The sequence below is a fragment of the Orbicella franksi genome, chromosome 7 (assembly GCF_964199315.1).
Source record: "Orbicella franksi chromosome 7, jaOrbFran1.1, whole genome shotgun sequence".
NCBI lineage: Eukaryota > Metazoa > Cnidaria > Anthozoa > Scleractinia > Merulinidae > Orbicella > Orbicella franksi.
Window position 1 is genome coordinate 8,773,353 of NC_138151.1, and position 13,281 is coordinate 8,786,633.

Genomic DNA, 13,281 nt, shown 5'->3' on the forward strand with positions numbered 1-13,281 from the left:
CAGCTGATAGAAAACTCGGGTTCAAAGTCTATTTTCTAAAACTTCTCACAAGGATTATTTCAGATGATCGAAGGGAAGAGCTAAATCTGGAAACATCCAAATCAATACGCCCAGCTGGAATATTGTTACAACCTTGTTCCGGTTCACGATACCTAGTGTATATTTTAAATAGTGAAAGAGTAAATTAAAGGTTCCACCCTCGTCTGTCATGATCAGACAGTACGTCAACATTAAGCCTTACCTCAACACCCCGGAAGACGCTTATCTACTTTCTAAATCGTGTATCGGTTTCCACAATCTTCTGAAATAGCAGTGTTCCGCATTTCAGTCAAGAAGAAGACACAGACATGACAAGGCAATGACGAGAGATGACTTAGCTGTTACTGTCGATTGATAGAATCAGAAGTCAGTCTTTGATTTAAAAGAAATTTAACAGCAATTTTATTTAAATTCAACTTTACCTTTTGGAGGCGCGGTGGCCTCATGGTTAGTTCACTCGACTCCGGATCGAACATTCTCTCGTGTTCTTGGGCAAGACACTTTACTCTCATAGAGCCCCTCTCCACCCAGGTGTATAAATGGGTACCAGCGCATTTAATACTGGGGGTAACCCTGCGATGGACTAGCATCCCATCCAGGGGGGAGTAGGAATACTCCTAGTCACTTCATGCTACAGAAACCAGGACACGCTCCGGCCTGATGAGCCACTTGGCTCTTATGCAGACTTTACCTTAACTTAATAACCTGCTAAAGCTTCCAGTAGTTTTTTAGAATTACAAAACAAGACTACTCCACCAAAAACCACTTCAGGTCATTACTAATGAAGAAATAATAACTGAAAATCTAATTACTGAAGTTAGTATTTAGCACTGGTGTTGATTTAAATATTTTAAAAACAACACAACCCCACTGAGTTCCAAGTTTAAAACGCTTGAATTTTTAATCATTTGATCAACCTCTAGACAGACTGCACTCTGGGCAGAATTAACCAATAGCAAGAAGATTAAATAGGTGTGTTATTGGAGTGTTGAAAAGAACTTCTAGCTATTTTGATTTGAATTTTCATCTTGTTATCGCTTTGTTTTTAATGAGCTTTGGCAGAAATGCCATGACAAGTCTGATCAATTGGTTTTAATACGATAATCAGCGACTTTCTAACTTTTAGGTCGCTTTGTTGGGGTCAGAAAAAAATAAATGTCTCATTTAGCTTCTAATAATAACATTACTAAAGATTATTAAGCTGATAAGAGTCGACTGGAAAAGAAAGAAAAACAACAACTTGATGTAGAAAAATTGTCTTGATATGCTATGGAATCCACATTACTGTCTTTAAGGAACTGTATTTTAATTGGTAAAGAGAATTACTAATAGGTAGGGGTGTAATATGACACCTGTTTCGTCAGTCGTTGATTAACTGGAATTTGTCGAGAGGTTATTTTGGCAGTGGTGACGAGTTTTAGTAATTGTTGGCGTTGTCGAGAGGTGTGGCCGTTGTAGAGAGGTTAAAATAAGAGTGAATGTATGGACCGTCCACCGGGATGACAAAAAGTGGCCGTTGTAGAAGTTCGACTGTAATTTTGATACACTCCGCCTCGTATTTGTTATTGCCTTTGTTTCTCATACGTCACAATAAGCCAAGTTGACTTTGAGTTCGCTAGCACTACTCTCGGAATTCGCTGACAAAAAATTTGATCGCTTCTTTCAGATCGTTTCTTGTTTAGAGGGTACGGTTAACTTCGAAACTTAACACGGGTATTTGATTGAATGTTGATTAATTTGATAAGTCATTTTTAGATTAACCCACGTGTGCATTCAGTTGCAAGCTTCTTTATAGTGTAACGCCCGGGTAAAGAGATTACCTTGTAGATACTTGTATATGAAGTTTGCCATCGGATAACAAACGAAAATCTTGGTTGCGAAAAGCCACAACAAAAGCCACAACAAAAGCCACAACAATACAGTCAATTTGAAAGTGATTTTCACACTAAAAAGGTGGCCTTTGACTGGTTTCACATCAGGTGAATATTTTTAACAGCAAAAATTAGCATTGCAAACAAACAACATTTTGTGTTTAGACTGGTTGCGGTATTTTCACGAGCTTGCAGTAAACTTGGCTGAAGTTTAATAACACTTCAATGTTAGTTGCTGAGAGAACTCAACATGCGGTAGTTTGCTCTAAAATGGACTTTCGAAACGCAGTGAGAAGAGAACTAAGTATTTCATTTGTGAATTAAAAACATCTCTTGACTTGCAAATGCCGTTGACCTAATTCAACTTGAGATCATGTGGTTTAATACCGGTAACAAATTTTAATGGTGTCCTTCAGTGGAGAGACGTCTCGTCGCAGTAACTTTAGCATAGTATGTTGTTTGCATCCAAAAGCGCTAATTTAGAAATTTTCCTATGGGAAGAACATATTTGTTCACTGGGTAACCACATCAGAACTAAAAGAAATACACGTTCACTTATTGTTTGCCGCTTTCATGAGCCAATGCAACGCAGCTGGAAGAACCAGGAGCGCATAAAACACAGCTTCATGATTTAAATAAGAAAAGGAAAATCGCTACGAGGGCGAAAGGGTAACAGTGATATGAACTGCGGGATGTTCAAGATGTAAAAAACAGCTATTGAATGCAGATTACGTAGCGAGGTTTTGCTTCGAGCGGTGAACGTTTTGTTTCACAACCGCGTGTTGGCTTCGCCTGTCCGCAGAGAGACGTAAGTGTTGTGGAGAAACAAATTCGTTTCAAAGCTAAAGCAAATACTTCTGATCTTCTAAGACAGGTACAAATAAGTTTAAGTCATTTTGAACAAATGCAAATCAAATTTGTGTAAGTTTAAAAGATTTAGCACACTCCTCCAAACTCCGAAGCGTGCGATATTTAGTTGCAATTCAGTATTCTCGGCTATAGTATTTTCTTGAATTTGGATCAAGGAGGTCACAACTAAGAATGAGTGGGTACATTCTTGTTACTGTCTTCTCAAAACAGAGAGAAATCGTGTTCGAGAACAGAAATATCTGGTAATCGCCGGAATCAAATACTACCAAGCTCCAAATTAATTCAAGCAAAATATTGTTAGCAAATCACTAGCGTCAATTGAGTCATCACATGGACGAATCAATTCTCCATTTACTTGTGTTTTTTTTTAGAAGTGGTTAAATTAAATAAATGATGCAAGGTTAAACAATTAGCCTTAAAATGTATTTCTTGAAAATCCATTATCGTTCTTTTGTGGTAAATCATACAAATGGGAGGAAAATTTTGTTACTCGCTGTTTGAATATAAATGTCGACCTCATATACGAGAGATCTGTTTTCTGTATTAGTTTAAACAACGCGCATTGAAAGTCGAGATCTGATGGAGCTATTAGCTCTTTGTTACCTAATACTTCGAAAAAACATTACTGGAAACATCTTTACAAATCCGCCATGTGCTTCATACAAATATCATTTGGGCCGCGCCCTAATATATCGACCGCTGTTTCAACATTTTATTCCGCCGTTTCTGTAGAGGAGAAAAATATTTAGCACTTACTAAAATGTTTACGCTATTATGGTCATCTAGTTAGCGCGTGCAAACTTATTTCTATTGCTCAGTAGTGTTTTGGCTTCATGTAATGATAAGTTAAGTTCTGAACTGACCACAATCACAATTTGCAAGGTCATTTGGAGTAACACTTCGAGCGTCCAACTTCAAAATCTTAGGCGCGAAATAGTAAGATACTCTGAGAATTCTTCAGCAGTTTGTTCTAATCTATATAAACTGATCTATGTAACTGATAAAACTGATTTATATAAAATGAAATCCTGCTGATGGGACAGTTTTGGGCTTTTCTTTCGTTTCTAACTATTGCCGTATTCGAAGTTCCGCTGTGATTTAATTTTCAGATCATTTCGTCCGGCGAAGTCGTCTAGAAACTAGCATTATTATAAAACATTTCACAACTTTGCAAGACTTACGAAAGATTTTACACGTCGCTCGCTACCACTTTCACTTTATCGCGTGATTCAGTTCTCGCATGAAGATGAATACGCAGAACCGTAACAACTTTAGGCCTCAATAACTAATCCATTGCCATCTGTGTCTGGCCTGTGTTTAATTTTACAAATCTTCTCGACGTTCTTCTAGACTAAAGAGATATTTCCTGTGTATGAAACGGATATGTCAGTAAGCTCAAGATTGTTTTTTTTCTTTCGTCGGAATTTGGTCACTCACACAGGGACGAGAACTGAAAATATCACAGCAAGCTATGCCAGCGGGAGTTTCTCTTTGCCAAAACCGCAAAAAGCTCACTGATTTTTTCAGTTTTACCGCAAATCTGCTATCCAGTTTGCACAGGATTACACATTTTATCGGCAGAACTACTTTGAACGTGCATGCTAATTTTAAAAAACTCACAAGTTGTTTTTACTGCGCAAACTTTTCACAAAGGAAGTGCCTTTTACAAACCAATTAGTCGTTTGCGCTCTTTTACTTTCCATTATACAGATTATTAAAATCCGATAATCCGCACTTTTATTTGCTGGGATATTCTTAATCCTGTATCTTAGCTAATAGGAATTTGATTGCTGACCTAATTATACTTCTTTGTTCAATTTTAATGGACGTTTGATGTTGTAATTTCGAAAAAAGGCAATGATTACATTTGAACTTATAATGTGATATAGAAAACTTGGCCTTTTGAAATCAGGTAGTCACATATTAAAGCTTGTACTCGATTCCAGCCGAAAACAATTGATTTTCGCGAATAGCTGTAATTGTTTAGTGAATAAGTATAACTTTAGTGTTAGTAAATAGCTTTGTTTGTTGCTTGATATAATGCCGTCTTTAATAATAATAATAATAATAATAATAATAATAATAATACATTGTCATTAGAAATTCAGGAAGATTTTGAAAGTTCCGTGACGAATCTCATCATAAACCTATTTCTTCAGACATCCAAAATTTAAAAATGCCTGTGATTTTTAGTGAATCGTCGTGGAATTTCCATCATTGGTCTGGCAACTGCTGTTTCTATTTATTGTCGGTATCTTTGGAAACACGACTCGGCACCGCTGTTGTTTTGGCCGAGTTATGATGCATCCATTCCTTCCAGCTGAGATTCATCGTGGCTTAAGAGGAAAATTACAACGCTATGTGAATTGCTGTGGTTTGGTTATATATTTCCTACTGATTCAGTTATAACTGAAAGCGGCTTATAGCGAGATATGCCGAAAAATTATATATCTGTTAGCCCTTGAAAGACCCGGAAATCCACATTTTCATATTTTCCCAGATATGTGACAGGAAGCTGTCATTCAGTCGCTTTTTTTAAAACTTTATCGTGAAGGGCTTAAAATTTTTTGGTTGTCTGACTACTGCATACATTCAATACTCTCTAGCATTTTCTATTTTTTGAAATTAGTTATAAAATTTCTCTTAAAAGCGTCTAACGGTATGAGTACCTGCAACATTTTCGTTTTCGATCATCTTCACATCCGCAATTTTTTTGCTTATCACGCGAAGCAACAGTCATATAACCAAATCGAACTTTGATTATGTTTGAGGACTGCGAAGCCGAATCTGCCACCAGAGTAATGTGGTTAAAGAAGGCGTAACTCTTACGAGAAATTCGAAAATTCGGCTAATATCTTAGCCGCAGCACTCGCTGATGCAAGTCACAAGTCGATTCGAGTAGAAGACTCGACCTATATTCTAGAGTGTTCTAAAAAGTACAAGAATGCTACAGGAAGTGTAACAAATTCTCTCCCACAAAAGGCTACAAAATGTATGTTTTGTAGACCGACTAGTTAACTATTTTTGTAGCCTTTTGTGGGAAAGTTCTTTCCTATCTCGTCGTTCCTGTATCCATCTCGCTGTAGACGGGTGTCTGAGTGACGCATTTGGGGAGTGTCCGTAGTATTTTAGAATCATCCCCGCTTCCTTCCCTGGATTGCGGAGGTTTCGGATCGTGTGAGCGCGAATGACAGACGATGGTAACGTAATTGAGCGCTGAAAACCGCATGTTATTGCATTGGCATCATAACAAAATAATTTTTTTTGTTGAAAAAAAAAAAAAAAATGCATGAGCTAAATAGAATTTTTGACGGCTTAGGTTGAAGTTGAGAATCAATTGACCTTCGTTCGTAAATAGTCAATTATTTCATGTTTTTGAAGAAAACCGGTAGAATTGTTTGCTTTTCATCAGCTCTTGAATATTTGTCGAAGGACTTCGGAAGACCATTTCGTGTTTTTAAGAAAAGAGAAAAAACAGTAAAATTTGTTACTTTTCACCAATTCTTGAATATTCGAAGGACTAAGCCTTTCTTATAGTTCACCAGCTCTAAACGGTTTATATTCAGCGCTCTTTTTGAAGTACACTAAGTTGTTCTTTTAATTTCAGAGGTATTCTGATAAACCCGTCGGACTGCGGTTTTGCTGAGTGTGTACAGCACCGCAAAATACCTTAATGCTCAGCTTAACTCACGTACTCAAATTTTTAAGGAAATATTTACAACCGCGGATAGTAGCACACAACAGACAGGAGATGAACAATGAGGATTAGCCTACGTGTTTCTTAAACGAAGCACGTTCCTGAAATAAGGAGGTTTTATTTCTAGAGAAAAATTCCCTTTGAGAAAAGAGGCCATCGTAGCTTGCTTACAGCTCGTTTAAAACGAAAAGTGCTTACTGGACTTTCTTTGGCGCGGTCGAATGCCAACGCTAACACTGGTTTCATTGAACATGCGTTAATAAGCTTAAATTCGGCCGTTTTCCTTTTCGTAAACGCCGTCTAATCGGAATTTTCATAATGAGTGATTTCCTGTTAATAACCGTGTTTTTCTTTAAGAGCGCGATGTTCTTAAAGCAAACTTACGTAACATAAATCTCATGTTGCTCTCTTATATTTAGCAACTTGTTATCTACATGATCAAAAGCCTTCTTGAATCTCGCTTCGTGTTTCCAAGAGTGCTCTCTCCTACGGCGGTGTACGGTACGTGGCCGGAAAAACTCACATGGGCAACGAGTACTTAAGAAAATTTATCCTCCCTCGACGGAGCTTTTTCCTTGGAGACGACAAGCTTTTCTTCCAATCGTAACTGACTCCAGGAAGCTCAGAAAATGTTGGAGAAATACCAAAGAAACTTAAATAGGTTTATCAATCGATTCGAGTTACAATATTAAAGCTCGAGTGCGTGTCGTACTTAAAACTTTAAGCCTACCGAGCTCGGGCTACTCAGCAATCTGGCCAAAACATCGATTTGTTAACCTGTATTTACCTTGATTTGATTGTTATCTTTGAATGAAAAAAATAATGAAATTACGGTATATTTAGAGTCATTGAAGAACAGTTTAAAGAAGAGCCGAAGACAGAAAAAGATCAGTTCGTTTAGCGGGGCGAGTGAGGAGGGCTTAAGTGGATCGTTTTCAGACTTGCATGGTTATCGTTTCAAAGGACAGATGAATGAAAAATCTTTGATGGCTGCGTTAATGAGGGGTGCACTATCAGGAAATGTTCGATACAGCTTTATCTAGAAGCACACACACTTATAACGAAAGGAAGGCGCGGACGACGCACAGACAAACAACTAGAACATATAGAGCAATCAAGTCATTTAAGATACTCCATTTGAACAAATCAAAACATTGTTGACGGCGCAAATAAAAGCAATCGTTGGCTTATTAACTTAGCAGTCATACGTTCCATATATATTCAATGTTCGATATTTTTACATATCGTGACCTATTTATGTCGAACTGCACGCAATTCGTGTGGAAACAGTCTTAGCACATTATCACACATCCTCGATTTCGCACCCGTGTAGTTCTTAAACTGTTTTTTAATTAGAAGCAAATAAATTGTGGTACTTGTGTGCTCTGTTACAACAAGGCTCGGGTCAAGCTCTATGTGACATTCTCGAACATTCAGCTTTATAAAACCGCCTCAAAAGTCAGAAGAGAATTTTAAAAAAAATCAGTGCTAATTCGCGACAAGAAGTCAAGACCAGTTGAAATATGTTGATCAGTGACCTCCCAGTTTTCACTGCATGATCTCTTTACGCTAGCCCGACAAAGCGAATAGGTATCTGTTCCTTTCATCAAAAGCTGGTCCCGTTTCCTCGGGGCTTTGCTGCAGTGTCTCTACGAGTTAATCAATTCTTGATTGTCCATAGCCCTAGAGTTCTCTTCAGCGATGTTTACCGATCCTCTCGTAGAAGAACCTCAAATACATTTGCTGTCAACAAACGTGCTTTGCTTTGTACTTTTTCCCGATTACATTTGGTGAGAATTCTTGCAGTCGTTAAGTGGTTTAATTTTTTTCCAATTAACAGCTTCTTAAGCCCGTCCATACAGCCGTCCGTGCGTTCTTTACTGCGAATAATTTTCTCTCAGCACGCCGTACAAGATCTCACCTGCCTTTCATCGCGCGATGTCATGCAAAGAGGCCTGGCCGGCAGGGAAACAAAATCCGTATTGACTCTCTAATCCACTTTATCTATTAAATTTCACGGCCCTTTTGTGACACCCGAGGACTCTTTCTTATCCAAAGAGTTGATCAAACGCTCAACAGAGTCTTATTGCAGCGAGGTTTTCAAGCACAACTGTAGAAACGCGCGCGCGCGCGTGCGCGGCAAACTTGAATTTAGGGCTGTGCTGGGGAGACGGAAAGGCGTTTACTCGTCAAAGATGTCAGACAACCGCACAAGATGAAAAGCGCGGTTATTTCGAAGTGTGGTCTTTCCTGATCATGCCTTCGTCGATTCCGTCTGAATAGTGTAGGTGGTAGACGTACATACACACGACATTGTTGTCATACTCTCGAGATTTAGCTCGTCGCCGTATCCCTGACCCCCCTACCCCCAGCGGAAAACAAAGCAAGGTAAAACTCAACTCAAGGCTGTTGAAAACGATTTAAAAACAGCTACTGACACTCGGCAGGGCGGGGCGGGTAGGGAAGTGAAATGCGTAGTTAATTACTCGTGCACCTTTAGCTATAAAACGCTTGACGACCGGCCGCCATGCGATCATTAAACAACATCTTCGTTCCGATTGTGAACACCGACGCACTGACGCTCTGAGCTATTTAAGTCAAGACTGAAGTATTTGACCATTCTTCGACAAGCTGTGTCCTATTTGGGCTTCAACCATACCGCGTGCCAAAATTATCGAGTATGTGTGTTTGTCATAGAGCTTGGTAGTTATTTTCGACGCTTTGGTATGGGTCACGACCGCATCGATGTAACCCAACTCGAGGAGTCATCGGGAAATTTTTTATCACTTGATATGAAAAGTACCCTCTGCATGCTATTAATTAGCTTAGCTTATTTATACTCGTGCTCTGTTACTTGGCAGGTCCAAGAGTAATCGCTCTGTGAACTAATCAGTTGGCTGTTTGCGTGAACGGACCTTACACGGCAACATGCAGAATCTGTTTCGCGCCGCTGCCATTCTGCTCGTGTTGAGCGTGTTTGCACAAAGGCTACATGGAATTAGATGGCTGTAAGTAGGCTGAATTGCTTTGCCAACCCTGTTTGACCTCTTGGTGTTTACTGTATTCGTTTTGCCAACTTGCATATCTAAGTTCTGCGCTTTTAGCAAAAGGGAACATGCAATTGGTGCCTCACTCAATTAATGTTCACTTTGTTATTTATTGTGTAGGGCCATAGGACTTCCCTCGGAGCATAACTGGAACAGGTCCGATTGCAACAAATACCAAGGATTTGTTGGCGATCAGTATAAAATGTGCAGAAGAAAACTCCCGATAATGAAATACGTCGCAGAAGCTGTCGAAATGACCAAGTCGGAGTGTAAGTCACAGTTGACGAACAGGCGTTGGAATTGTTCGACCATCGACAAAGCTCCTTCGTTTTACAACGACCTGAAGAGAGGTAGGGATTTATAAAACGTAATCTGCTGTTATTATTTGTTAGAGGTTCAGCGTTCAACGGGTATTTTTGTAAAGATCGGTTTATTTGTGGAATTGATTGAGCTTAATTGGGCAAGGGGTAGCTTTATGTACACATTCTAGCTGACATATGATTGTTTGATTGTGATTTGTGAGTTCTATGGTCAGTGCTGTAACCCGAAATGGCCTCGAGGCTCGAAATCGAAACCCAGCCATCTTGGTGCGTTATCTCGAACCTTGTCTTCAAAGTTATGAGAAAAAAAAATTAATAACAAAAACCAGGAACTGTACTTCAGCAAATAATTTACGACAGACAACGTGACAACATCAGCGTGTTCTGTAATCCATGCAATTGATGTGCACTTCCATGTTCAAAGTAATAGATCTTTTGTTCTGGTAATCAAAATTGTTTTTGCTTTGTTTTAATTCTCGCTTATCGGAAGTCACAGTTTTATTATTTAAGAAAACCAGACGGATAATTCAATTGGACGGTAAACGAATGAGTTCAACATTTATGCACCGCCCTGTCAGTTTTCGCCGACCAGCTTTTGCCCTCCTTGTCCAATATTAGACTAAACATTTTTTCGCAGACGCGCCGGGTATTTTGGAGCTTTGAATTACACGGGACACCTTTGCCGTTTACAGACTAATCAGCCTTAAATATTTCATCCCCTTAATCACTTTGACGTAGAAAACAAGACGTTTACGTGATGTAGGGCCCACCGGATTATCGAAAATGCGTCTTGCGTTCTGTCGTTTAAACGTTTAAAGCCACTCTAGAGCCGTAGATGGCTTTTTTAAGGAAGCTATATCGGGAACAGGATAAATGATAAATATGTTGTGACTTGTCTTTCCGTTCACATTTACGATAAAAAAGGCGACCCTGGGTTTCACTCAGGAAATGACCAAATTAGAGAGGGGTTTTGCGGAAATCTCACGGTTTACCACGTTGTCAAAGAGATAGTTTGTTACTAGACTTAAAACACGTTTATGCACAACAGATCCTAAATTTCCCGCCATGCCAAGGGTTTCCACCTGAGAAACGAGTTAACTTTAGAAAAGCTCACCTTACACCAGGGATATTTTAATTTCCTCAGAAAAGGAAATATTTTTGCTGCGGCAGGCGTTAATGGCCGCTAAGTAAACAAATAAATAATGAACGAGAACTCAGACACTCGAGATTATCTATAATCAATGCGTATCTCACCGCCAAACGCGTTCTCATTTTGTACACAGGAACTAAAGAATCGGCGTATGTTTACTCGCTCTCTTCGGCCGCCGTGGTTTACAGCGTGACGCAGGCGTGTAGCATAGGACGGCTGGAGCTCTGCGGTTGTGGGCGAACGCCTAAGATGAAACTAGAAAACAAAAACTGGCTCTGGGGAGGTTGCAGTGACAATATCGCCTACGGTGTGAGGTTTAGCAAAAATTTCACAGACGCTGTTGAGAAAAAACGCATGAAGGGTCAAGAAGCCTCCGCGACCAGCCGCGCGCTCATGAATCTGCACAACAACGAGGCTGGAAGAACGGTAAGACGGTCTTGATATTTTGCCGTATTGACCTATAAGCGTCATAATACCCTTTCATAAAAGGATTTTGTAAAAAGTCAAGGCTAGATTGAAAGAGCTAATCTGGTTTTGGGGACTGAAGTGTGTTCGCTTCCGATTCGATGTAAAGCCTCTTTTAACTCCTTTTGTGGAGCGTGTTTACAACACAACAAATATTCACCACAGATGCTATATATAACTCATTAATCCTCGACTTGATTAATTTGTCAGTTCTCTAAATGTGCTTGAAACAAATTCAAACAGACGACTTATGAGAATAAATGAAGTGACACAAAAGAGCACTGATGTAATTCTCCAAGGATAACTATACTCAGCGACCTTAAACGTTGAGGGCAAGTATTCCCAGTAGCTCTACGAAGCAAAGAAAAGGGTAATTGTCTTGCTTTACATCACTAAAATCAGTGACAGAAGGCGCTTTGAAAACTTTGAAATTATCGTTGTTGTTTCAGGCGACTAAGAGATCAAATCTCGATTGCATTTAATAGCTAGAGTAATGTGGAAAACAGATTTTAGCCAGGCTCGCAACAAGTTGCCTTGTTCTATTTGACCCTGCCGGCCACAAGTGTGGTTCGAAGTTTCTCCTAAAATAGAGATCAAGAGAAAGATAGCCTATTGAGAAGACGACTCGAAGTATTTCATATCGTAATCTAGCGCATATGACAGAGTGACAGTCCTGGAAATCTGTGGTTTTGATTATCGCGCCATCACGTTCGAAGAATTCCACTGTCTCCCTCAACATAAACACTCTGTATGCTGACTGCGGAAAAGCTTATGAAAATAAACCTGTTCTCTTGTTTTCTATGCAAACAACAACTCTCTAAGTATTAATTATCATTAATGAAAACAGGTAAGCTTTTGTGTGATAACCTGAATGTCACAAAGCATCAACCACATTCCTTTTCATTGAGCAGTATTTGAGGAAATGTTCTTCAGAGCAGTTGAACAGAAATTAAAAGTCGTGTATAGTACTGATTTCAGCGGAAGGATTTGTCCTCTAGTTCATCATAACAGAAGCCGCGATATGTCAGAAAACCATAAATTTCTATAGAATTTCCATGAGTTGTTTTAATATAAACCTTAGAAACGAGAAACGACTTATTTGACAAGGTGAGTAGGCGACGACTAGAACTGTGTTTCTCAGTACTCCGTTACCAGGTAAAACGATAAATAGACTGATCAGCTTAGCAGTTTTCGAATTCTCAGACTTGAAGGTAAATACTAGTCCAAAACAAGAAAACCTCCTTTGGCCCGTTTGCTCAGTTCTAAGCCTCCTCTAAGCCCTTTGTTTATTTGCTTTGTCGCAAAAACCACGGTAGCAATTTTTTTCAGGGCTCAAGCGCCAACAGCTCTTTCCATTTGGCGTTAATTTTTGGTAAACAAGAATAAATGTTTTCGAACTATGAAAAATAAACTGAAAAATTACTGACCTCCTGCGAAAGAAAACATGCTCAGCGGAAGTGCAACTCCACACTTGAGCTTATTAACCGTAGTGTCTTTGATAGCCCAATCAATTTTTGAGAGAAAATACGGCTAAAAGTATAATATGAGTACACGATAAACTCCCTTGAAATCAATACAAAAAGCTGGCAAAAAAAACATGGGTTTATCACAGATTATAGTCTTTGGTGTATCATGATCAAAGCAAGACGTTCTCGACCAGTCTACAAAGTCTGCGGAGCGTTTCTATCCCGTTTGTTTTTGAAAGGTTGCCAAATTTACCGTTCTAGTAGTAATGCATTACGTGCACGAAAAAAAAAAAACAGTTTGGCGTGCAGGAATTTTTAACCCTTGCTGAGACTTTGGTACTAGATTAAAGAATAAC

At 39.2% G+C, this 13,281-nt stretch overlaps 1 protein-coding gene across 6 annotated transcripts in view; it reads left to right on the plus strand.

Moving 5' to 3' along the window:
* The window catches only part of LOC145493348 (protein Wnt-4-like), a 34,330-nt gene that overhangs the window by 13,386 nt on the left and 7,663 nt on the right, over positions 1-13,281 (plus strand). For 4 of the 6 annotated variants that reach the window (XM_081472805.1, XM_081472807.1, XM_081472806.1 and 1 more), the window contains 3 exons: positions 9,339-9,485; positions 9,645-9,874; positions 11,128-11,420. In XM_081472805.1, coding sequence (XP_081328931.1) covers positions 9,406-9,485; positions 9,645-9,874; positions 11,128-11,420 — 603 coding nt within the window. In that variant the 5' untranslated portion in view covers positions 9,339-9,405. Of the gene's footprint in view, positions 1-1,375; positions 9,156-9,338; positions 9,486-9,644; positions 9,875-11,127; positions 11,421-13,281 lie in introns of those variants that run through there. The other 2 variants (XM_081472810.1, XM_081472811.1) reach the window with 2 other exon arrangements.